Source organism: Protobothrops mucrosquamatus, unplaced genomic scaffold (assembly GCF_001527695.2).
Source record: "Protobothrops mucrosquamatus isolate PMUCROS unplaced genomic scaffold, P.Mucros_1.0 scaffold1852, whole genome shotgun sequence".
NCBI classification, from domain to species: domain Eukaryota; kingdom Metazoa; phylum Chordata; class Lepidosauria; order Squamata; family Viperidae; genus Protobothrops; species Protobothrops mucrosquamatus.
Window position 1 is genome coordinate 53925 of NW_015387982.1, and position 25459 is coordinate 79383.

Genomic DNA, 25459 nt, shown 5'->3' on the forward strand with positions numbered 1-25459 from the left:
GGCTGAGCTTGGAAACCTCTCCCTTTCCCCTCAGCGTGGCTGCCTCAGGAATTCTGGGAGTTGAAGTCCACGAGTCATAAAAGAGCCCAGGTTGCCTACCCCTGAGCTGTACAAACCTTTCTTTTCAAAGCTGCTCAATTCTTTCCGCCTGGAGGAAGAACAGAAACGCCTAATTTTACGCAAACAGGTTAAAACACAGGATGAGAAGAGGGGTAGGATCACAACTCCCATCGTTCCCTTGCTCCTGAGGGTGTCGCCCTGCAGGCTGGGAGTGAACCCTCCCGGGGCGGAGAGCAAAACCTCAAGGCCCATTTTTGAGGCGGAGGATTTGAACCCGAGCCGTGTGCAGATACAAGGGGTGGAGACGGGTGGGCACGGTGCCCTCTCTGCTGGGCAGGAGGGGGGCAATTTTCTCCCTGGCACTGAAGACCCCAAAGCGCCACCCCCTTCGGACGAGGCCGCTCTTGTGATGCCACGCCCGGGGACGTCCTGTGTTCAAGTCATTTTATTTCATTTTTCCTTCCTTTACAAAGGTTTCGTGGGCTGCCATTCCCCTGAAACAAAACGTGGGAGGCAGCTCTCGGGGTCTGCCTCTTACAAAATTCAAAATAAATAGGGGTGGGGGGTGGGAAGGGGGTGAACTAAAAAAGGGGGTGGCTTGCAAGTCTCAGCCAAGCTGGCCGTGCTGACCAGGGGTCCCCAATCCCTGGGGCCATGGCCCACTACCGGGCCTCAGTTTGTTCGAAGCCGGGCCGCGGGAGAAATGGGCAAGCGTGCATGTGTGAAGCTCCATTTGCACAAGTGACAAGCAAGCCCGCACACACGCACACGAAGCTCTGCTCCCACGAGCGGAGGGCGCGCCAGCACAAACACCCCCCCACCCAAACTGGTGCACGAAGCTCCATTTGCATGAAGGCGCACGCACACACCGCTCGCACAAATGGAGCAGCGTGCGTGTGCCTGCCACTCGCACTCGCACACACAAACACACACGGCCAGGCCGGGCCGCCAAGCTGCAAAAACTGGGGGCCACCGGTTCAGAGCACTGGTCATCACAAAGTGTTTTTTTAAAAAGTGGGAAAGCCAGCAGGAGGATTCTGCTGGGTTTCTTAGCTGCCAAGAGTTGAGATGGAGGTAAAAAAGAGTTGGAGAACCCGTTTCAAAACCCGGAGGTTCTCCGCTCCTCTCCTGGACTGTTCAAGTGTTCGTAGGTGTCCTCCAAAACCTGCCAGAGGCAACTCTCTATGGGGAAGTCATTGTCCACCAGGTTGACCAGGTAATAGTTGTCGTGAATGTACTGGATGATCATGCGAGAAGGGGATTCTTCTTCATACAGCTTCGCCCACTGCTCGATCCACAAGGCGAAGGCCTCGTCCTGCCGGGGGGAGACAGACGGGTTAGAATAAGAATAAGAATAAAAGAATAGAATTGAGAATATAGAATAGAATCGAGAAGACAATTGAAGAGAAAAGAGAAGAGAATATAAGAATATAGAATGGAATGGAATGGAATAGAATATAGAATGGAAGAGAAAATAGAAAATAGAAGAGAAGAGAATATAGAAGAGAATAAAGAGAAGAGAAAATAGAAGAGAATAGAACAGTGATGGCGAATCTTTTAGAGACCGAGTGCCCAAACTGCAACCCAAAACCCACTTATATATTGTCGGGTGCCGGGAGGGCGTGGCCCATTGGGTGGGTGTGGCCCATTGGGTGGGCTTGGTCCATTGGGTGGGTGTGGCTGCGGTGATAACGGCAGACTGTGGGACTAAAAAGTTCAATCAATTCCAACTTTGCAAGATCTTTTTTTTCCCATGAGAAGTTGAAATTGATTGATTGAACTTTTTTTTTTGTTTGCACACAGCGGTGGAGGCCTAAAGTGAAAAGGTTTTATAAAACCCACCTGAAGGGCTAGGACTGGGGCGACAGTGTATGTGCCCACAGAGAGGGCTCTGAGTGCCAACTGTGGCACGCGTGCCATAGGTTCACCACCACGTGAAGAGAAGAGAATATAGAAGAGAATAGAATATAGAACAGAACAGAATCTGGAAGGACCTTGGAGATCTTCTAGTCCAGTCCCTGCTCAATCTCCTATACCAGAGGCCCACAACCTTTTGGGCATCATGGACTGGTTCCATGGTGAAAGGTTTTTCCATGGAACGGAGAGTGTGTGGTTTTGTGTACTGCCTGCATCCCACGGATGGGGCTTTGCTAGTGTGGACTGGTTGCTGGCATGCCACGGACCGGTACAGGTCCATGGACTGGGGGTTGGGGACCCCTGTCCTATACCATTAGGGTTGCACATTTTAAAGAGGCCTGAGGCAGCAGAAGATGGCAAGACTCGAACACAGGATTCAGCCTGGGAGCTGTTTCCGAAATGCATACAGGTAGTCCTCAAACCTACAACCACAACTGAGCCCCAAATTTATGTTGCAAAATGAAAAGTTCGTTCAGTGGGTTTGCCCCCATTTTACAACTTTCCTTGCCTCATTTGTTAAGGGAAGGATCTGGAGGGAGGGGGGGAGGAGAGACAAATTTAAAAATACAGGTAGTCCTCGCCTTACGATCAAAACTGATCCCAAACTTTTATGCTGCTAAGTGAGTTTTGCCCTATTTTACAACCTTTCCTGCCACAGTTGCAGTTGTTAAGCTAGTCACACACGGTTGTGAAGTGAATCCGGCTTCCCCCCCCATTGACTTTGCTGGTCGGAAGGCCGCCAAAGGGGATCACGTGACACACACACACCCTGGGAGACGCTGCGACTGTCATAAATGTGAACCAGTGGCCAAGCGTCCAAATTTTGGATCATGCAAACACGGGGATGCTGTAACGGTCGTTAAGTGTGAAAAACGGTCTGCATCGCGTGAGAAAAGCACATCTTCCTTCCCCTGTCCTCACCACTTTCTACAGAGGGACGACTGAGAGCATCCTGTCCTACAGCATCACAGTCTGGTGTGGAAGCATCCCTGCTTCAGACAGGAAAGCGGAGCAGAGAGTGGTGAGGACGGCAGAAAAGATTATTAGCAATTCACTCCCTTCTATCCAGGATGTAGCATATAAGCACTGCTTGAACAGGGTCTGCAGGATTGTTTGGGACACTACGCGTCCTCTTCACGACCTGTTTTCCTTGCTATCTCCTGGGAGGGGGGCTTCGTGGTACCCGGAGCAGAATATCCAGACTCAGCCACAGTTTTGTTCCATACAGTATTAACCTTGTGAATGCTCAAGCTTCCTCCTTCCGTTGCGTATTCAAGATGGACAGCGACTAATATTTATATCTTACTTATATGTAAGGGTGTAGGCCTATACATGTATATAGTATGTTTAAGTGTGTGTTATGTATGTGTACACCTTGAGAGCAAGCCACTAAATTTCATTTTTAACGTGTGCCATTGTGCCCGCAGGAAAAAAATGACAACAAAGGTTATTTAATCTAAAAATCTAATCGGTCATAAGTCACCTTTTTTCAGCGCTGCTGTAACTTTGAACGGTCACTAAATGTTGTAAGCCGAGGACTACCTATAGCTTTCATCCACCCCTGCCTGCAGGAAAACTGTCTGAAGTTACTGCAAGATCCCAGATCCGGAGTTCTGCAAGGCTGCAGTTTGCAATCCCGTTAAGCAAGTCGCAAAGTAGAAATTGCAAACTTCAGGGTCCTTCAGAAGGGAGAACCGAGCCTGAACACCTTTCTAAGGTCCGAAGAAAAGGAGACAGGAATTACATGGTAAGAAACCGAAAGGTTTAAATGAAAATATTTAAATGTAAACCACAGTTTGTTTAGTGACCAAAGTTACAACGGCACTGAAGAAAGTGACTTAACGACCGTTTTTCACACGTACGACTGTTGGTCGCGTGATCAAAATTCGGATGCTTGGCAGCTGCTTCACGTTTATGACGGTTGCCGGGGGTCACATGATCCCCTTTTGCGACCTTCTCACAAGCAAAGTCAATGGGGGAGGAAGCCGGATTCGCTTAACAACCAAGTTACTAACTGATCAATTGCAGTGATTCGCTTAACGACGTGATCCCCTTTTGTGACCTTCTGACAGTCAATGGGGAAGCCGGATTCACTTAACAACTGTGTTCCTCACTTAACAGCTGCAGTGATTCGCTTAACAACCGAGGCAAGAAAGGTCGTAAAATGGGGCAGACTTCACTGAACAACTGTCTCACTTAGCGACATAAATTTTGGGCTCCGTTGTGGTCGTAAGTCAAGGACCACCTGTACACATTTTTCAAAATTAAATGTCCCCAGACGTTTGCACTATTAATGAGGATCAAACCAGAGATTAACTCATAAATGTGTTCATCTGGGGGAGCGTTGGAAAAATAAGGCTTGCTGATTATTTTTTTTCCAAGAAGAGTGCAGGTATTCCTTAAGTTAAAAGAGTTCGTTTAGTGACCGTTCTAAGTTACAATGGCAGTGAATAAAAGTGACTTATGATCATTTTTCACACTTAACGGCCACTCTAGTATTCCATCGGTCAAGTGATCAAAATTCAGGCGCTTGACAACAGATTCACAATTATTGACAGTCGCAGCCTCCCGGGGGGGGTGTGTCACATGATCCCCCCCTTTTGACACCTTCTGACAATCAAAGTCAATGAGGATGATGATCAGGGGACTGGAGGCTAAAACATATAAGGAACGGTTGCTGGAATTGGGTACGTCTAGTTTAACGAAAAGAAGGACTAGGGGGGGACATGATAGCAGTGTTCCAGTATCTCAGGGGCTGCCCCAAAGAAGAGGGAGTCAAGCTATTTTCCAAAGAAACCTGAAGGCAGGAGAAGAAGCAACGGATGGAAACTGATCAAGGAGAGAAGCAACCTAGAACTAAGGAGAAATTTCCTGACAGTTAGAACAATTAGCCAGAAGTTGTGGATGCTCCAGAAGTTGTGGATGCTCCAACAATGGAAGTTTTTAAGAAGAAACTGGACAGCTACTTGTCAGAAATGGTATAGGGTTTCCTGCCTGAGCAGGGGGTTGGACTAGATGACCTCCAAGGTCCCTTCCAACTTTATTATTATTATTAGGAAGCCAGATTCACTTAACAACCGGGTTACTAGTTTAAGTCCTGCGGTGATTCACTTAACAAACGTGGCGAGAAAAGCAAAACTCCCTTTGGCAAATGTCTCGCTTAGCAATGTAATTTCTGGGCTCAATTGTGGCCATGGGGGTATCAAACCTGATCGTGTCACATGATGTATTGTGATGTTTTTTGCCTTCGCAGAGCTGGGTCGGGTGTGGCCTGACCGCGGGTCACCTGTTTGATACCTCTGCTCTAGTTCAGGGGTCCCCAACCCCTGTGGACCAGTACTGGGCCGTGGCATGCCAGCAACCAGTCCGCACAAACAAAGCCCCATCCGCGGGATGCAGGCAGCACACAAAACCACGCCCCCTCCAGTCCACGGAAAAAACCCTCTCTCCATGGAACCGGTCCGTGGCGCCCAAAAGGTTGGGGACTCCTACTCTAGTTGGTAGCTTCCCCCCTGATCGCGGGCTGGACTGTGAGAAACAGGCTAAGCAGAGATATGCAGGTGGGGAAAACGAAACGGAGGTTTACCTTCCAGTACATGAAACTAACTGGGTCCACCACTGTGGGCTGGATGATCTCTCTGCCCGGGAAGATCCCCCACGTCACAGCGTTGGGCTGCATCTCGTGAGCGTTGGTGACGTTTTCTCCCTGCAGAAGCAACAGGAAAGTGTTGGAGAAGAGGAAAAGGGCCAGAGATTTGATTTTTTATAGGTCAATGCCGTGGAGAGCTGTGTGATCACCTAACTATTAGACCACACTTGGAATACTGCATACATGTTTATGGAGATTCTCAGTTCTAGGTCATGGTTGTCCCAAAGATGCTTTTTCAAGAGGCAACTGGACTTTCTTGTTTTTCTTTTGAAGACATTTCGCTTCTCATCCAAGAAGCTTCTTCAGCTCTGACTGGATGGTGGGGAAATGGAAGGATTTATACTCCTTACAGACAGCTGGTCATTTGCTTTCTTTTAAAGCAGACATGTCAAACACAAGGCCCAGGGGCCGGATGCGGCCCGCGAAGTGGTTTCATGTGGCCCGTGAAGCCATCCTGGAAAAAGTGAAGGAATGGCCCCCTCTGCCTTAGCCCTGGCCCAGGCCGGCCGGGAGCCCATGTACAATTTTGTGGTGGCCATCTATGCTGAAAGGCATTCAGTCTTAGCTCCACATGGCCGTCTGGAAACAGCGAGGAACCAGCCCCTGCCACGTCGCCCCCCCCCCCGGGTGCATGCTGGGGAGGTGTCCCCCTTTGTGAGGGATGAAGAAATGGACCATCGCCTGGAAGTGGCCAGAAAGTGGCCCTCACCTACTTCACATATCCGGCTTGATGGGCTCTGGGGGAGAGGTTTTTGCAGGCAGCGGGGCACTCTCCTCACAGCGCCAAAAGGCTGAGCTGAGCGGCGCAAATCCAAAAAGAAACGTGAGGCCGCCCAGCTCCCAATCTGCCCGGTTTCAGCAGGCAGTGGGGCGCTCTCCTCACAGCACCAGGAGCTGAGCTGGGTGGTGTGAATCTGATGAGAAGTGCAATGCTGCCTGGCCCCCAGCCTGCCCAGTTTCAGCAGGCAGCAAGGTGGAAAGTTGGTGAGCTTCCCACTGCCCGGCTCAACCTCTCGGCGCTGTGAGGAGAGCGCCCCGCTGCCTGCCAAAACCACGCCCACCCAGTAGGGCACACCCACCCCATCCATGCCCACCCAGTAGGCAGCACCTGCCCTGGCCACACACACACACACACACACCCCAGGGCAACTGCAATGCTGATGCGGCCCTCAATGAAATTGAGTTTGACACCCCTGTTTTAGAGGGTCGTTGAGGCCACCTGGAGGTTTATCTGTGTTGTCAGGGTCTCCTGAATAGTGCAAATGAGTGCGGAGCCTTCTTGGAATTGTTGAAGGCCCCTCTTTCGAAGACAGCAAAGTCCACATTTTGGACAGAAAGCACCGCTGGTTTGAAAGAGGGGTCAAAGACGCCATTTAGATCAAAACTGAACAGCCCTCTCTCAACAGAGGGGGAGGGATATAGATGGACGTCTACAACCCGGTCCTTTCAGGATGAGAAGCAAAACGTCTTCAAGAAAAACAAGAAAGGCCAGCTGCCTCTTGAAAAAGCATCTTTGGGAACACTGCATCCAGTTATGGTCGCCACAATATACAAAAGATGCTGAGACTCTGGAAAGGGTGCAGAGAAGAGCAACAAAGACGATCAGGGGACTGGAGGCTAAAACATACAAGAAACAGTTGCTGGAATTGGGTAGGTCTAGTTTAACGAAGAGAAGGACGAGAGGGGACATAACAGCAGTCTTCCAGTATCTCAGGGGCTGCCCCAAAGAAGAGGGAGTCAAGCTCTTCTCCAAAGCCCCTGAAGGCAGGACAAAAAGCAACGGGTGGAAACTAATCTAGGAGAGAAGGACAAATTTCCTGACTATAAGAACAATTAACCAGTGGAACGGCTTGCCTCCAGAAGTTGCGAGTGCTCCATCACTGGAGGCTTTTAAGAAGAGAGTGGACAACCATTTGTCTGAAATGGTTTCAGGTTTCCTGCTCAAGCAGGGGCTGGACTAGATGACCTCCAAGGTCCTTTCCAACCCTGCTATTCTATTCGGTTCTATATAAATATACATCAGGGAATATATTTCCAAATCAGCCATCAACAGACACATAGATATTAACAACAGAGACAATCCACCAGCCCAAAAGAGAACAAAAAGACTGCAGCAATTCTCCATCAGCACTCAGATCAGCATAGATTAACTCCAAGGTCACCTCCAGACCAGTAAGCAAGCAAGAAGCTGCCAAAGAGCCAAACCAAAGAATTCGTCCCCCACTCACACAGACAGGCAAGACACAAGAATATAAACAGGCAGCAAACAGCACTCCTTACTAGCCCTGATGATGTTACCCAGTTAGGCTAATGAAACATCTGCAAGAAAAAAAGCAAGCTCAGAGAGCAGCAAGGACCCCTCACCATATTTTCAAGAAGATATGAGACAATTTGTCTGAAATAGTATAGGATCTCTCGTTTGAGCTGGGGTCGGACTAGAAGACCTCCAAGGTCCCTTCCAACTCTCTTATCCTGTTATTATTATTTTTCTAGCCAAGCAGAGCTGAGCTGAGCTGAGCTGATTCTATTCTCTGATCAATGGGAGATGCTCGCTTTTGAGGGAGGGGGCTGAGAAATCCCCAAATACCTTCACGTTGACGATGTGGTAATTCACTCGCTGTCCGTATTTTTTCAGAACGGTGAGAAGAGCTTTGATGTTCTCAGTGGAGGTAAAAAACTCCAGGTAAGCCTAAAGATCAGAGGAGAGAAAAGGACAGCAATTTTTTAATTCTGTCCACACATCTTAAAGTTGATGAAGCTGAAACAACCTCGCAAGTGGCCGCTGTTTTTAAGAAAGCTAAATTAAAAAAATGTATTTTTCCAGCTGCTTCCTGACCGAACCAATTTCCTGAGCTCCCGCTCTGCTGACCCACCAAACTGTCTGGGTTTGCACAACCGACAAGCTGAAATAATAATCCTAGCCAAGGTTCGCTCTAAACAAATTTGGGTTAAGGGTTGTTGGAAGAAAAGTCTTCATCGTGGTTCAGTCCAAGCCGGGGATAAATATGGCAACTGCTTTGGGAAGAAGGTTGTAGTTTATTGGAGAGGAGAGCCAGACAGAAAGATGGCTCTGGCAGCAAAGAGAACTGGAAAAAAAAAGGACTGAGCACATGTAGGGGGTGGGTTTTTATACCCTCTGGAGCCTTTTGTTTGGAGTTGTTCCTGTGGCATGAACTTTGACCTGAGTCTGAGTGTGCCTTGCTGGTATTCTGATGGTGATGGGTCAATCTTATTATGTCCAAAGGTCATCTCCTGCTTCCCTGGGGCTGATGACTCTTAAGAGTTTGGATGGAGTATGTAGATATTAGCTCTTTGTCTTCTTAATCTCCTAGCTCCCTGGATTTACATCTGCATCTCTATAGAGCTGGCTTCTGCTTGGGGGAGGGAGACCTGGGGCTATTAAGAAAACCTGGGCATGCTTTCCTGCCTCTTCAAGATCCTTTGAGGAAATATATTTTTCAGCCCTTTTAATATTTCCTTCTCGGGGGGGGGGGGGCTGACTTCCCACAGGGTGTTGCGTGAACACAGCTTCTCTGCGTCTCTGTGTGTGTGTATTGTAAAAGATATTTAAGCAGCGAGGTTTCTTCTTAATCTCATTAAGCTGTAAGGACAGAGACGGCGAGAACACAATTATTTTGTGCTGCATTGTTTGGTGATGGAAATTAGGGATGAACTGAACTATGAATTATGGATGCACACAATTAAGCCCGTACTGATTGTGTTTTGAGGTTGTAACTGCTTTTTTCTTAATTGTTTTAATAGGGGGAGGAGATTGCCAACAGGGATAATCTGGGATATCTTTTTGCTGTATCCTCTGGGGCAGGGGTAGACAACCTTGGCTCTTTTATGACTTGGGGACTATGCTGGCTCAGGAATTCTGGGAGTTGAAGTCCACAAGTCATAAAAGAGCCAAAGTTGCCTACCCCTACTCTGGGGTGTCATTTATGGGCCTCCCAGTAGCAAAAACAGGCTTGTAATGAGGGCTGATTCCTCTCTGAGGTTCTCTAATACTGTTTAATCTCTGTGCCGCTTGCTTTAATTATTTTAAGAATAACTGAAATCCCCTTTTCCCTGGTCTTCTGAATGGCTGATCGTTTGAGGCTTTGAGGTTCCCTCTCCTTAGGCACAAAGCCAGCTGGCCGACCTTACGCCAGTCCCCCTCTCTCAGCCCTGAGAAGCAAGCAATGGTCAACCACTTCCAAAGGAAACTCCTGGGAGTTTTCCAGGGGTCAAGGCTGACAAAAAGGAACAGAAACAAAGAATCAACCGCGTCAGTGAAGGAGGCTACCTTCTGGAAGACATAGCCGCCTTCTGGTCCCCAACCCACGATGGGGTCCGTGGAAGGCTTTCCGTTGATGCTAGGCTGGGAGTTGATGGTCAAGATGCCTCTCCTGTTGACTTTAACCAGCTCGTCTTTCATGAGGTTGGTCTCAGCAGCCAGAGGGTCATCGTTCCACGGCAAACAGGTGACCTTGTGGAAAAGGACAAGAGATCAAAGTTATAGAAGGATGTTCCTCAACCCTGGTCATTTGGAGACGGGTGGACTTCAACACCCAGAATTCCAAAGGTGGACTTTCTTGTTTTTTTCTTTGAAGGCATTTCGCTTTGCATCAGAGAAGCTTCTTCAGGTCTGACTGGATGTTGGAGAATGGAAGGATTTATACTCCTTGCAGACAGCTGGTCATTTGCACCCTTTTAGAGAGTCGTTGAGGCCACCTGGAGGTTTACCTGTGTCCTCAGGGTCACCTGAGTAGTGCAAATGTGTGCTCAGGTGAATGTGCTTCATTTGCACCACTCAGGTGACTCTGAGGACACAGATAAACCTCCAGGTGGCCTCAACGACTCTCTAAAAGGGTGCAAATGAACAGCAGTCTGAAGGAGCATAAATCCTTCCATTCCCCACCATCCAGTCAGACCTGAAGAAGCTTCTTGGCTGAGAAGCAAAACGTCTTCAAAGAAAAACAAGAAAGTCCAGTTGCCTCCTGAAAAAAGCACCTTTGGGACAACCATGACCTGGATGATGGAGAATCTTCACAGCAACTCCCAGAATTCCCCAACCAGCACAACTAGCCAGGGAATTCTGGGTGTTAAAGTCCATCCGTCTTCAAGTGGCCAAGGTTGAGCTACATTGCTGGAGAAGGAACACTAGATCAAAGTAGCCCACTTTGGCTTGGTCTTCTCATGGCCAACATGCATCTTTCTTCTCCTTCTACCAGAAAAGGTCCATGCTCCTCACGAATTCTCACCTTGTGTCCGTTTCTGTTGGACTCCCCAGCAATGTAGCACCTGAAGACTTCGTAGACACTCTCCTCGCTGCTCAGCTCTTCTCCCCACATCTTCAGGAGCTCTTCTCGGGGAGATTTGCTCTTCAAGTAGAAAAGGTAGTAGTCTTTCAGCTCCCCAAAGGCCGGGGATGAAGAATTGCCCCTAGAGATTTGGGGAGAATTGGCATATTTAAGAGAAAGAAGAACCAATGTAGGACATTCTCAACTGCTTTGGTTGATGGTGTCCTTGTCCTTTATTATTATTACAGCCATAGGCCAACACATAAATTAAACATTCAAATAAAACAAAACTAAACAGAACCAACACAATAAGACATAGCAATATATTACAATCAATGATGTAATCAATGGGTGACCAAAGTCTGCCTAGTTTTACAGATAGTATAACAAAACCCAGCTACCTTCAGAAAAACTGAATCATACTGACCTGACAATAAAAATACACTGAGTATAGTCTAATGCTGGATAAAAACACGTAATAAAATTAATTATAGAAGATTATTTAAAAGATCTAAAATATTTTATTCATGTTTCTGGCGAATCCCCAATGCTGCTGTGCAGAATCTAGCCTCCTGCGCCATGATCATTGCCTGCTCGGGTTGATTGTGGCTGGAGAACCTTTACATTAACAACAAAGATGATCAGGGGACTGGAGGCTAAAACATATAAGGAACAGTTGCTGGAATTGGATATGTCTAGTTTAACAAAGAGAAGGACGAGGGGGACAGGATAGCAGTCTTCCAGTATCTCAGGGGCTGCCACAAAGAAGAGGAAGTCAAGCTCTTCTCCAAAGCCCCTGAAGGCCGGACAAGAAGCAACGGATGGAAACTAACCAAGGAGAGAAGCAACCTAGAACTAAGGAGAAACTTCCTGACAGTCAGAACAATTAACCAGTGGAACAACCTGCCTCCAGAAGCGGTGGATGCTCCAACACTGGAAGTTTTTAAGAAGAGACTGAACATCCATTTGTCTGAAATGGTATATAGGGTTTCCTGCCTGAGCAGGGGGTTGGACTAGATGACCTCCAAGGTCCCTTCCAACTTTATTATTGTTGTTGTTGTTTAAATTAAGGGCATGGGCTTTCTGAGCAGTGTTCATGTCCATCACTAGCAGAAAGCTAGATACAGGTAGTCCTTGACTTACAACCATTCATTTAGCGATCAAAGTTACAATGGCATTGAAAAAAGTCACTTTTGACAGTTTTTCACCCTTACGACCGTTCCAGCATCCCCACGGTCAAAATTCAGATGCTCAGCCACATATTTACGATGGTTGCGTGTCCTGTGGTCATGTGATTCCCTTCTGCCCAGCAATGGACCAGCCAGATTCACTTAACAACCGTGTTACCATCTTATCAACCACAGTGATTCACTTAACAACCGGGACAAGAAAGGGCAAAACTCATTTAACCAATGTCTCGCTTAGCAACAGAAATTTTGGGCTCAATTGCGGGTCATAAGCCAAGGACTACCTGTACATAATTTATTCTAAAATCCTGCGGATTATATGTAATGTGTATAAAAATAGAATTTGGCAACCAAATCTTGTGACGTGAATTTGTTTTAAGCACGACCGTTCTGCCGTGCCACCTATTTCGTTTTGCCTCAACGAGGCCTGCCTGCCAGAGGACTACACTCACCATCGTCCATTGGGGAACTCGTCCCACTCCTGCGTCCGATAGATGTAGCTCTTTGGCCGGGATGCCCAGAAAATCGGCCGGACGTCTTCGACTCGCCGTTTGGGATGAGCGCTGACGGCCCAGGGCAAGGGACGCCTGGCGTGGGAGAGATCAGGGGCAGAAAAATTAAAATGGTTCAAACTCTGGATCAGACTTTCTAGGGTTTTTTTCTTAAGGTAGCTCACCTTGACTAACCCTGGTGGAAAAGGGAGGGCTCTCCTGAACCACAGGTGGTTGAGAAATCAGTTAAGTCGAGCTTGGAATCTTCCCTCGGGGTTTGGAAATTCTGGTTCTGTTTTCCTTAATTTGTATTTTGCAATCCTCCCTGCCTTCCCCTACATGTTAACAGTGACATTTTTAAAATCAAGCTGACTCAAAACTCAGCTTAAAGGGGAAGTGAGGTCAAAGTGATTAGGTATTATTCCCCATAGCCAAGAGCAGGGGTTTCCAAACTTGGCCTCTTTAAGACTTACGGACTTCAACTCCCAGAATTCCTCAGAAACCTGGCCACCTTAAGTCTTGTGGCCTTCAACTCTCAGAATTCCTCAGAAACTTGGCTACTTTAAACTTGTGGCCTTCAACTCCCAGAATTCCTCAGAAACTGGGCCACTTTAAACATTATGGACTTCAACTCCCAGAATTCCTCAAAAACCTGGCCACTTTAAGCCTTGTGGACTTCAACTCCCAGAATTCCTCAGAAACTGGCCCACATTAAACCTTGTGGACTTCAACTCCCAGAATTCCTCAGAAACTGGGCCACTTTAAGCCTTGTGGCCTTCAACTCCCAGAATACCCCACACAGCTTGAAGTCCACAAGTCTTAAAGTGGCCAAGCCTGGAGACCCCTGGCCAAGATCAAATTTCCTTTGGCTCGGGTGGAATAGGCCAATCCAGACATTAGGGTGATTAACCATGATTTACGGCTCAACGTGCTTTGCAAATGAGACCACTGTGACTTGTTCACCAAGCCAAGGCTGGGCCTCAGGTGTCCAGCCATCCCATCTTCTGGACAGACCCACCTCGGGTCTTCTTTCCAGAGGCCCAACCGTCGGAGGATCTCCAGGGTGGCCACCTCGCGGTTCAGGGTGTAGAAATGCAGACCGTGGACCAGGCCGCTGTCTAAGAGTTCTCGGCACATCCTGACGGCCAGCTCAATGCCGTAGTTCCTGATGGCCGCATCATTGTCCTTGATGGGCTCAATGATGTCCTTGATTTCCTGAGGCACCACTAATTTTGAGAGCTTCACAAGCTGGCGGAGAGAATGGTAGCCCTGAAAGGAACCAAAATGCCTGGCTGAGAGTGGAAAAGGCTACGTCTCTTAAAATGACTACAGTTAAAGTGGTTTGGACAGATTTCCAGAAAACATGGCGGACTCCAGGAACCATTTGCATTTCAGTTTGAGAGGCAGACCACCCAGACTCATCCCCAATGGCTTGCGCCCGTCTTCAATCGTGAAGAGATCCAGGGCAGAAAACATCCTGCACCCAAGAAGGCTCCACACCCATTTGCACCACTCAGGTGACCCTGAGGACACAGGTATACCTCCAAATGGCCTCTCTAAAACAGGGGTCTTCAAACTTGACCCTAAAAGGGCCATGTTTGAAGACCCGGGCTCTAAAAGGATGCAAATGACCGGCTGTCTGCAAGGAGTATAAATCCTTCCATTCCCCCACCATCCAGTCAGAGTTGAAGAAGCTTCTTGGCTGAGAAGCGAAACGTCTTCAAAGGAAAAACAAGAAAGTCCAGTTGCCTCCTGAAAAAAGCACCTTTGGGACAAGGATGACCCGAATGACTGAGAAACTCCAGAGACTTCTAAAATGGCTGCAGTTGGGAAACCCTGATATAGAGATTGCCTGAATGGGTTTATTTATTTAATTTATTAAATTCATTTACCTCCCATCTCGTGGTTCAAGGTGACTCTGGCCTTGTGGTATTACAATTCCTCTTTTCTAATGCAGGTATATTATGACTTACGACCACAGCGGAGTCCAAAACTTCTCTGGCTAAGCAAGACAGCCGTTAAGTGAGCGTTGCCTCATTTTACGACCTTTCCCGCCCCAGGTGTTAAGTGAATCCTGCAGTTGTTCAGTTAGTAACGTGGTCATTAAGCGAATCTGGCTTCCCCATTGACTTTGCTTGTCAGAAGGTCGCAAAAGGAGGATCACGTGATCCCCCTCCAGGACACTGCAACCGTCATAAGTACGAGCCAGTTGCCAAGCATCTGAATTTTGATCACGTGACCCGTGGGGATGCTGCAATGGTCATCAGTCTGAAAAACGGTCATAAGTCTCTCTTTTCAGTGGCGTTGCAACTTTGAACAGTCACTAAACCAGGCATAGGCAACCTTGGCTCTTTTATGACTCATGGACTTGAACACCCAGGATTCCTGAGCCAGCCATGCTGAGGGGAAAGGGAGAGGTTTCCAAGCTGAGCCATGCCAGCTCAGGAATTCTGGGAGTTGAAGTCCACGAGTCATAAAGCGGCCTAGGTCTAGGCCAGAGGTAGGCAACCTTGGCTCTTTTATAACTCGTGGACTTCAACTCCCAGAATTCCTGAGCCAGCATGGGGGAACTATGGCCCCCTTCATGACTCGTGGACTTCAACTCCCAGAATTCCTGAGCCAGCCATGCTGAGGGGAAAGGGAGAGGTTTCCAAGCTGAGCCAGGCTGGCTCAGGAATTCTGGGAGTTGAAGTCCACGAGTCATAAAAGGGCCAAGGTGGCCTACCCCTGCACTAAATGAACAGTTGTAAGTTGAGGACTACCTGTATGTGGGACACCTTTACCTGGATGGGGAATATTCCTGGCACCACCGGGCAGCTGATCCCAATGTCCTGGCAATCCCTTAGAAACTTGAGGAAGGTCTCCGTGCGGAAAAATAGCTGAGTAATGACAAAATCCGCTCCGGCGGAGACTTTTTCTTTGAGGTGTTTCAAGTCCTCCACGTAGCTCTCGGCCTCTGGGTGGCCCCCAGGATAGCCTTCCAAATAAAAGAAAGAAACAGTGAGCTCCAGGCTGGTTTCACCCTTGTTCTTATCAAAATATCCTCCACGTAATTCACAATCACGTTGACAGTTAGGACAAACCCGTTTTACAAGATTTGATTTGTGGTTTCTGGGACCTCGTCTTTATTTTCCTCCACTCGGCCTCCAGAAGCAGAGACCTTGTGATTGGGGGGCCCTAGTTTTCTTGGTCTCAAAGGGCTCCTCTTTTTTTCCCCCAGGTCATCCGGGACCCAAGAAGAATCCAGAAGGGAGGTTTTTCTGAATTAAAACTTCAAAACCTGGGTGAAATTCACAAATCTCTCCCTAGAGACTTGCGTACGGATTGGCTGTGCCGTCTGGTTTTCTTAGAGCAGGGGTCTTCAAACTTGGCCCTTTTGTGACTTGTGGACTTCAACTCCCAGAATTCCTCAGCCAGGCACACGTGCCTGGCTGAGGAATTCTGGGAGTTTGAAGTCCACAAGTCATAAAAGAGCCAAGTTTGAAGACCCCTGTCTTAGAGAGTCATAACATACCAGAACGGAGATGGAGACTCGGTGTATATCATTGGGTAGGTAACAAAAGATAAATTTCACTTCATGCCCATAAAAAGCACCATGGGGGAAGAGAAACTCGAGAAATGAAGAAACCTGAATTACTTCTTCGTTAGACACAAAGCCAGTTTCTCTCCCTCAAACCCAACAGGTCAACAGGTTATGAAAACTTTGCCCCCAAAATTGCAGAGACTGGGCCAGGCCATTGCCGAGTCCAACATGACCTGAAGAAGCACCAACCACTGGTTAGAAAAGATGGACGGGCTCTTGAGGAACCTCTTTAGAAGATCAGGAGAGCTTTGGATGAAACCCGTCTACTCACCTGCCACGCAGAGGTCAAAATAATCGTCAAACTCCTGACGTATGTGCTTCACCAGGTCCACTGCGTGGTTGAAGCCCTCCAGTTCCTCTTCCCATTCTTCCCCAAAGGGATCTGCGGGAGAAGAAGACCTCATTGTTAAGAAAACACGGCCCTTCCTTCCCATGGATGGAAAGACCACCTTGTAGGCCAGGGGTGTCAAACTCAATTTCACTGAAGGCTGCATCAGCATTGCGGTTGCCCTCGGGGGGCCGGGTGGGTTTGGCCAGGGTGGGTGCGGCCTACTGGGTGGGCATGGATGGAGTGGGTGTGGCCTATTAGGTGAGCATGGCCAGCTCTACATCGTTCGCGTCAAGGGTGCCTGTGGGGGCCTGGGCAGGAGTGGGACAGATCTGAGGGTCTCTGGCAGAAGAGGGTGGGACCGGGGCAAGTGCCAAGGCATGGTCCACCCGGCTCAGCCTCTCGGCGCTATGAGGAGAGCGCCCCACTGCCTGCCGAAACCCCTCCCCTGGAGCCCATCAAGCCGGATATGTGAAGTAGGCGAGGCCCATTTGCTGGCCACTTCCAGGCGATGGTGCATTTCTTCATCCCTCACAAAGGGGGACACCCCCCCAAGCATGCACCCAGGGGGTAGGGCCGACACGGCAGGGGCTGGTTCCTCGCTGTTTCTGGACGGCCTTGTGGAGCTAAGACTGAATGCCTTTCAGCATAGATGGCCACCACAAAATTGTACATTGGCTCCCGGCTGGCTGGGCCAGGGCCAAGGCAGTGGGGGCCGTTCCCTCACTGTTTCCAGGATGGCTTCGCGGGCCACATGAAACCACTTCGCGGGCCGCATCCGGCCCCCGGGCCTTGTGTTTGACATGTCTGTTGTAGGCGTTCCCCACCTCCTCGCAGTGCCATGATATTCTTCAGCCCCAATCGTTTGGCCTTCTGCAGGTGGGCGGTGATGGTTCCCCTGCTCTGGTTGCAACAGGTCATGTGGAGGATCGTCTCCAGACCACAGTAGTTGAGGGCGGTGGTGGCCATCATCATGGACGAGGTCTCCTTATCGGAGCCCGGATCGCCAGCTGGATGCCAAGTGACGTCGATGAAAAGGGGGCCACCTGCCCCCATGCGGTCAAACCTGCGAGGGACAAAACAAACAAGCCATCTTCAGCTGCTGGGTCATCAGAAAGCAACCCAAAAAAATCTTCTGCAGAAAGAGTAAGAAGAAGTAGAGAGGCACCCAGGCGAAATTGGAGTGAGATGCTTTATCAGTCCATCAAGACATTGCATTAAACTCTCATTATTGGAAAAAAGCAGGATATGTAATAACTGTGCTCTCCTAACCCACATTCAGGGTTTACAGGTAGTCTTCAACTTACATCCATTTGTTTAGGGCCTGTTTGAAATTACAAGGGCACTAAAAAAGTGACTTATGACCCTTTTTCACACTTACAACTGTTGCAGCCTCCCCATGGTCACGCCATCAAAATTCAGACGCTTGGCAACTGGTTCGTATTTATGACGGTTTCAGTGTCCTGTGGGGGGAGGACACCTGATCCCCTTTTGCAAGCTTCTAACAACCAATGGGGAAGTCAAATTTACTTAACAACCCTGTTTCTAACTTAACAACTACAATAATTCCCTTAACAACTGTGGCAAGAAAGCTCGTAAAATGGGGAAAAACTGTCTTAACAATTGTCTTGCTTAGCAATGGAAATTTTGGGCTCCACTGTGTGGTCGTTAAATCGAGGACTACCTGTATTGGAAAGAGGGCGCTAGGCCATTGTGTTCCCTTAACCCAGATTCAGGGTTTATTGGGTTGAGACAACCCAGCGCCGACGGAAGTGGAGGAAATGTGGGTGAAGGAGACCCCAAAGCTCCAGCGGACATGAGTGTGGAGCTGATGTTCTACAACAGATAGACCTTGTCCATCAACTCAGGATTTTAAACGAATCCACGGCTTGGAATAACCCACTTTTAGCCTCCACGATCTGCTTCTTCACCTGGAGATGAGGTTCACGGCTCCGCTGGCCGTCCGGGGAGGGAAGAACTCCAGGGAAAACCACTTGTCCCCGGATTCCTGCCGGCGACGCATTTTCTCCCGCAGGCGCTCGTGACGCTCCGTGTCCAGGACGGGAGTGGAGCATCGGGAGCTGTTTTGGGAACTCTCCCCACTGCTGCTGCTGCTGCTGCCGCCGCCATCGAGTCGGGTCCCACCGAGGCCGTTGCTCACCGGAGAAAGCTCGCCGTGGGACTCGTTGACCATGGTGAAGGCCCTGGAGAAATGAGAAGGAGGCCAGGAGGCTCCAGGTGAGCGAGCAGTCGTGCTTAGCTTGCATTCTGGGTAGAAACCTATTTATTTATATATATAGTTGTACCCGGCCACGCGTTGCTGTGGCTCAGTCTGGCGTGTGTTGCTTTTACATCCAACAGATGGCGCTGTTTTTCAAAAAAAGCATGTTTTTACCTGTCACAGGTGTGACATCTATATAATAGTAGGTATATAAAAACACGTGCGTATTCGAATGCAACATTGTGTCAAAATTTCAAAGCAATCGGTGAAGAACTTTCGGAGATTTAAGATTTTGAACAAACGAACATTTACATTTTTATTTATATAGATATATAGAAGAGTTTTATTGAGTTTTATAAGGTTAGGGAAGGGATGGGATCAGTATGGGAATTGGGGTTCAGGGTAGGAGTCAGGATTGGGGTTGGGACAGGGATAAGAACAAGCTTTAGCAAACAGACTATTGTCCGGGTACATACGTTCAATAGCATGAATTAATATAATAGTAAATAGCTATAGTGAATATGAGTATGTTCAATAGCATGAATTAATATAATAGTAAATAGCTATAGTGAATATGAGAAACAATGATCATAAACAGTGTCAGTTAATCAATACATATCCTTCATCTTATTAAAATATATTCACCATTAAATATCACGGTCATTTCTCACTGGTTCGTTTTGCTAACCATTGGTAAAAGTTATCCCATGTTTTAATGTAAACTGAGTCCTCTTTCTCTTTAATATCTAAGGTTAATCTGTCCATTCCTGCACATTCTAAGATTTTCTTAATTATGATCTCTTCAGATGGTAAATTTTCATTTTTTCCAGTATTGGGCAAATGCTATTCTCGCTGCTGTCAATATATGCAGTATTAAATACTCCTTCTCCTTCTCGTGCTTGGCTCCTAGTATTCCTAACAGAAACAGTTCTGGTTTAAATTCTATCCGTATTTTAGTCTTTTCCAACCATGTATGAATCTTAAGCCTATTTCTTTATAAGTAGTTCTCGACTTACGACCACAAAAACGGAGCCCAAAATTTCTATGGCTAAGCGGGACATTTGTGAAGCGACTTTGTCTACATTTTACGACCTTTCTTGTCGCCATCGTTCAGTGAATCCCTGGGCTTACAGGTAATCCTCACAGTTCTTTTAGTGACCGTTCAGAGTTAACAACGGCACTGAAAAAAGCGACTTAGGACCTATTTTTTCACACTTACGACTGTCGCAGCAGTCCTGTGGTCACGGGATCAAAGTTCTGACGCTAGGCAAGTGACTCGTATTTATGATGGTCGCCGCGTCCTGGGGGATCACAGGATCTCCTTTGGCGACTTTCCGGCAAGCAAAGTCAATGGGAAAGCCCGATTCGCTTAGCCATCCGTGATGACTACCTTAACGAATGCAGCAGTTCGTTTAACAACTGTGGCCAGGAAAGTCGTAAAACGGGGCAAAACTCACTCAACAAATGTCTCGCTTAGCAACATAAAATTTGGGCTCCGTTGTGGTCGTTAAGTCGGGGACGAATAACACGGCTGTTCAGTGAATCCGGCTTCTTCCCTGGACTTTGCTTGCCGGAAAGTCGTAAAAGGGGGAATCGCTTGACCCCGTAGCACTGCGACCATCATAAATATGAGTCAGTTGCCAAGCGCCTGAATTTTGATCACGTGACCGTGGGGAGACCTCAACCCTTGTGGGAAAAATGGTCCCAAGTAACTTTTTGCAGTGTGGTTGTTAACCAAAGCACCTGAAGGCAGGACAAGAAGCAACGGATGGAGACTAATCCAGGAGAGAAGCAACCTAGAACTAAGGAGAAACTTCCTGACAGTGAGGACAATTAACCAGTGGAACCACCTGCCTCCAGAAGCAGTGAAGGCTCCAACACTGGAAGTTTTTAAGAAGAGACTGGACAGCCATTTGTCCGAAATGGTATAGGGTTTCTGCCTGAGCAGGGAGTTGGACTAGATGACCTCCAAGGTCCCTTCCAACTTTATTATTATTATTATTATTAATAATAATAATAATAATAATAATAATAATAATAATAATAATAATAATAATAATAATAATAATCTAGTCCAACTCCCTGCTCAACCAGGAGAGCAACAAAGATGATCAGGGCACTGGAAGCTAAAACATACGAAGAACGTTTGCTGGAATTGGGCATGTCCAGTTTAATGAAGAGAAGGACGAGGGGGGACATGATAGCAGTCTTCCAGTATCTCAGGGGCTGCCCCAAAGAAGAGGGAGTCAAGCTATTCTCCAAAGAAACCTGAAGGCAGGACAAGAAGCAACGGATGGAAACTAAGCAAGGAGAGAAGCAACCTGGAGCTAAGGAGAAACTTCCTGACAGTGAGAACAATTAACCAGTGGAACCACCTGATGCCCCAACACTGGAAGTTTTTAAGAAGAGACTGGACAGCCATTTGTCCGAAATGATATAGGGTTTCCTGCCTGAGCAGGGGGTTGGACTAGATGACCTCCAAGGTCCCTTCCAACATTTTTTTATTATTATTATTATTATTATTATTATTATTATTATTATTATTATTATTATTATTATTACTTCAATCGGTCACTAAACAAAACTGTTTAAGTATTAAATTTATACACTGCCCAACTCGCAGTCAAGCAACTCCAAGGGGCTTAATAATTTCTCCCAGCCTTCGCTCAAGCAGGTTTTTCTAGCTAGTGGTTTGGGAGAGCCCTCTGGGTTTTATTTTTATTTGTCTGAAAAGGACTGGAAGTCTTAAAAAAGCAATTTGGGCTGGACACCAGGCATGACTTCTTCATGACCCTGTGAAGGAAGGTATGGGGGGGGGGGGAAAGGCAGCCCGAACTTTGCCTATCAGGAGAGCCAAATTATTCTGCAACAGATCAGCGCTCGGCTGATTAACCAGCCCCAAATCTCCGCTGCAAGTGATGGGATTAATTCCCCAGGCACGGCCACATCGGAACTAAAACAAAACAGGGAAGAGAGAATGGGAAGGAGGGGGGATGGGTTGCACCCCAAACAGAAAAGGCAGGAAGGAGCAGCAAAATTTAATAAGAAATTTCAGCCGCGATGGATTTACACTTCCGTCCTGGTGTCACTCGGCCGCTAACTGGGCTTGTAAATGGTGCAGACCGCCAGTTTCCAATTGGGGAAGGGGGGGGCACGGCTAGTTTTCAGGGTCCCATCAGAGGAGGAAGGGAAGAGATGCCCAGAGAGGGGTCCTTAAGCATTCACTCACCTGGTGTCGGTGCTGTCCCTCTGGGCAATTTTCCACCGGGGTCTGGAGGATCCCTCCAGTTTGGTTGACCGATTCAGGCCTTCCAGTTTGCTAATTTTGGGGGCTCCTGGACCAGGTTCACCCGAGCATTTGCCCGGTGGATTGGACCCGGTCCATGCTGCTGGATCTGATCCTCTCCAGCAATCTGGAGAAATGCAAGCCGCCCGATGCCTGAAGTCACACCTTGTGGGTGTCACAATCTCGCTTACAAGGGACACAATGTGCAGGCAGCCCCTTATCTAAATGTCCCTGCCAATCAGCGCCGGGCTTCTCTACCAATGGGGAGGTGGGTTTCCAAGAGAAAGCAAAGCGGCTTGAGGGTGAGATTATTTCTCAGACAAAGAAACAACAGGAAACTGGATCCCAAAGCTGGGGGTTTTTTTTCTTTGTTTTTTTTTTTTTAACTCACCTTGCAATGGGCGTTTTTTCGGCCAACTCCATCGGTCAAGTCCAAAGTTTTGGCTCCCGCAAATCACAACAGCAAAAAAGCTGGAGGGTGTGTGCATGTGTCAGATCTCCTTAAATTCCTCTTCCGCAGCAGGCATGGTGGAAGGGATCGATCTTTCATGTAGGAATAGTACTAATAGTAATAATAGTAATAATAATAGTAATAATAATGATAAAAATTATCACAATCTTATTATTCATTAATAAAACATCATTAAAGTCTTTCAATCCTATTTTAGCCGATGGCAAAATTGCAGGAAAAAATAAACATTTGATCCAGAATCTTCTCTCCTTTTAGAGACTAGTTATGGTGAGTTGGGGTCACTGTTAATTCTAATGGTTTGGGGGCTTGGTCCAACCCCCCCCCCCAGGTTTTGTTTTTCCTGTACAAGGGAAGACTAGTCCAATGCCTTTAATCATTACACCGCACTGCTCTCCCCTGTTAAGACTGCAGTTGCCATTCATCTGGCCCATAAGATAGGTGGGTGGCGAGGATGGGACTTGTAGTTACTGGTGATGGGACTTGCGGTCCACCCACTGAGGGTGGCATTTTGTATCGCAGCAGGAAAGGAAGTTGGAGGTCCTGAAAGTTGGAGGTCAACCCCAAATCTGGCCCCTGCCCTCCATTATCTCAGCCCACCCATATAAGGGGGCAAAATCTGGTGCCTATTTATAAACCTGGGGGAGGGAGAGAGATTTATAGTAAGGAAATATTTTCTTTTAGGGTGGGGCAGAAGGAAATAAATATTCTTTGCAATCCCCATTAGGGTTTTAACTTCCTTGCTGAGTTATGGAAATTGAGCAGGGAAGGGGGGGGCGTTAAATTGCACGAGGGTCCTTTAGTTTGCAACTGGCTCCTGCAAAGGGTAAAATGGATTTTATTTTCATTTACGCTGGTTAAAGAAAACACCCCAAGGCAGCGCTGGAGGGAGGTGCAAAACTTTTGCAAGGGAAAAATTGCACGCTTCTCCCAAGCCTTTTGATTCATTCGCATGCAAAACGGGGCCATTCACTGAATTTAAAGGCATTAAATTCCCCAGGAGGCGGGAGGGGGGGGATGCGCAGCGAGGGAAGGAGATTCGGCTTTATTTATTTATTTATTTATTTAAATTCATTATTTTGTGGCCGCTGGGAAAAAAACTTTTAGGACCCTCTTCGCCCCGCCCCCCCTCCAGACCCAGATCCAAAAAACCCGAAAGTAGTGCTTTCCCCCCCCTCCCATTTCTTAATGGTTTCTTCCACCCTTCCCTTGCCAGTCGCCTCTACAGAAAGGGGCTCCACTTCGCCTCCCCCCCCCACGGCCCGGACAGATGGAACGCTCCGCGTGCGCGCGCCCCCACTCACCTTCCTCGCGGCGACTCCCTCCCTCCCTCCCTCCCTCACGCGCACACCTGCGGGGCTCTCGCGCCGGCGTGGATACCAGAGAGGGGGGAAAAAAAAGAGAGAGAGAGAGACGGAGCGCATGCGCGGCCACCTTTCAGCAATTCCCTCTTTTAAATCTCCGCTTCTAAATACAATGGCAGAGCCACGCCCCCTCGGGACTACAGCCGCGCCCCTTCTGTATTAGTGGCGTGATGCCCGCTTCCAAGATGGCAGCGCTGGCGTCATTTTATCCTTTCTTTTAAATCCCAGACGTCTTTCATTCGTTGTTATTATTGTTGGCACGTGGTTGCTTCATTAACCACAAGTCTGTTTTTTTTTCCCCCTCCTTTGCATCATAGCTTAACAAGCAAGGAGCCAAGAATCTAATCCAAATAATTTTATTTCCTTAATCTGCCTTAATTTTGGAGCATGAATTATTCTTTGTTCATTTCAGCCACCACGTGTCTGGGCAGCAGGTAGCAAATTCCTTTTGCAAACCACCTCCAGTGTTTTTAATGCGTAGCCCGCATATAAAAGGATTGCAAGAGAGCTAAAAATAAAAGGATTGGGGCAACCTCAGCCCACAAGAACATAATAATAATAATCGTTCTAGTCACTGATTAACCAGATAAGACAGGCTTATCGCTCTTTAATGTGCCATAAGCCTTCAGTGGTTGCGACATCTGGAGTCTGGCTGGAAGTGTAGGCAGGCTCTGCCTGTCTGAAAACCTTTTGCCTATTTTCCATAGCAATCCAGACATGCAAATTGGTGGAAATGAATATGTCTGAATGGGGCGTTTGGAAAGTCACAGAAGAGACAGCTTGCCCTGCATTAAGGGAAGGCACTGAAAACAGCCAAATGGATGTTTTTCAAGGTTGAATTAAAATTTTATTGTTTTATTGTATTTGTATTTATTGTGACATTGTACCATAGGATTTAGGTGGTTTCTACTGAAAACATATATCGCTGAAACTCCTCCTTCGCGCTCCTTCGTTAGTGCTGATAGTATGACGGTTTAATTTGCCACAAAGGCCCCCATCAGAGCATCGCTTTTATTTTCTTAGGGTTTTTTTTTTACTTCATTTTTTATTTTATTCAGAAGATTAAAATACAAAACACACAAAAAAAATCAACACCGACAAAACTAGACAAGAACAAAACAAACGTGAATTAAAAAGGGCAAAAAACAAAATCTATTGTTGCAATTGATTTGTCAATTTGTCAGCTAGGGGGGATTTTTGGATTTTTGTTCATTGCTTTAAAATTTGTTTTTTTTTTAACATTGCATGCATCTTGTAAATCGCTCTGAATTTTCTCACAGGAAAAGCAATATTGCTTTGGGATAATATAAACCCAAGCTCAGTTCTTCGAGAAAAAAAAAAGCAAATATGGACATATTGCTGTTACTAGTATTATTTATTTAAATGTATTGGTCTCCCGACTGCTGCCGACTCTATAAGAAATGCCACTACTAATAATAGATTTATTTATTTATTTATTTTAAAAAGATCTTTATGGTCATTCTTGAATCTTGAGGAAGGCTCCTGTACACAAAAGTATGCATCTCTTCACTTTTTTTCCTCTCCCTTCCTATCTCTACAGCTCCGCTTCCTGTTTCACGGCCCACTTTCAAGATGGCGGAACGAACAACTTCCGCCCT

General features: G+C 47.3%; 1 protein-coding gene across 1 annotated transcript; it reads right to left on the bottom strand.

The window, feature by feature from the left end:
- Window positions 1-1095: 1095 nt before the first annotated feature.
- On the bottom strand, window positions 1096-18694 carry MTHFR (methylenetetrahydrofolate reductase). The gene is made up of 11 exons (XM_015823377.1): window positions 18432-18694; window positions 17328-17566; window positions 16444-16554; window positions 15373-15566; window positions 13608-13858; window positions 12551-12685; window positions 10873-11053; window positions 9915-10097; window positions 8214-8315; window positions 5564-5683; window positions 1096-1375 (listed from the first exon to the last, which is right to left on the bottom strand). The coding sequence occupies exons 1-11, from the start codon at window positions 18692-18694 to the stop codon at window positions 1160-1162; spliced, it is 1995 nt and encodes a 664-aa protein (XP_015678863.1). The 3' UTR covers window positions 1096-1159.
- Window positions 18695-25459: the final 6765 nt, after the last annotated feature.

Excerpts from the sequence above, each read along its gene's own strand:
- MTHFR (XM_015823377.1), bottom strand. The coding sequence starts at position 18,694 with ATGGTCAACGAGTCCCACGGCGAGCTTTCTCCGGTGAGCAACGGCCTC. Across the intron at positions 5,684-8,213 it reads ACCACATCGTCAACGTGAAG|GGAGAAAACGTCACCAACGC; the intron begins GTATTTGGGGAT and ends TTGCTTCTGCAG. Across the intron at positions 1,376-5,563 it reads TTAGTTTCATGTACTGGAAG|GACGAGGCCTTCGCCTTGTG; the intron begins GTAAACCTCCGT and ends TCCCCCCGGCAG.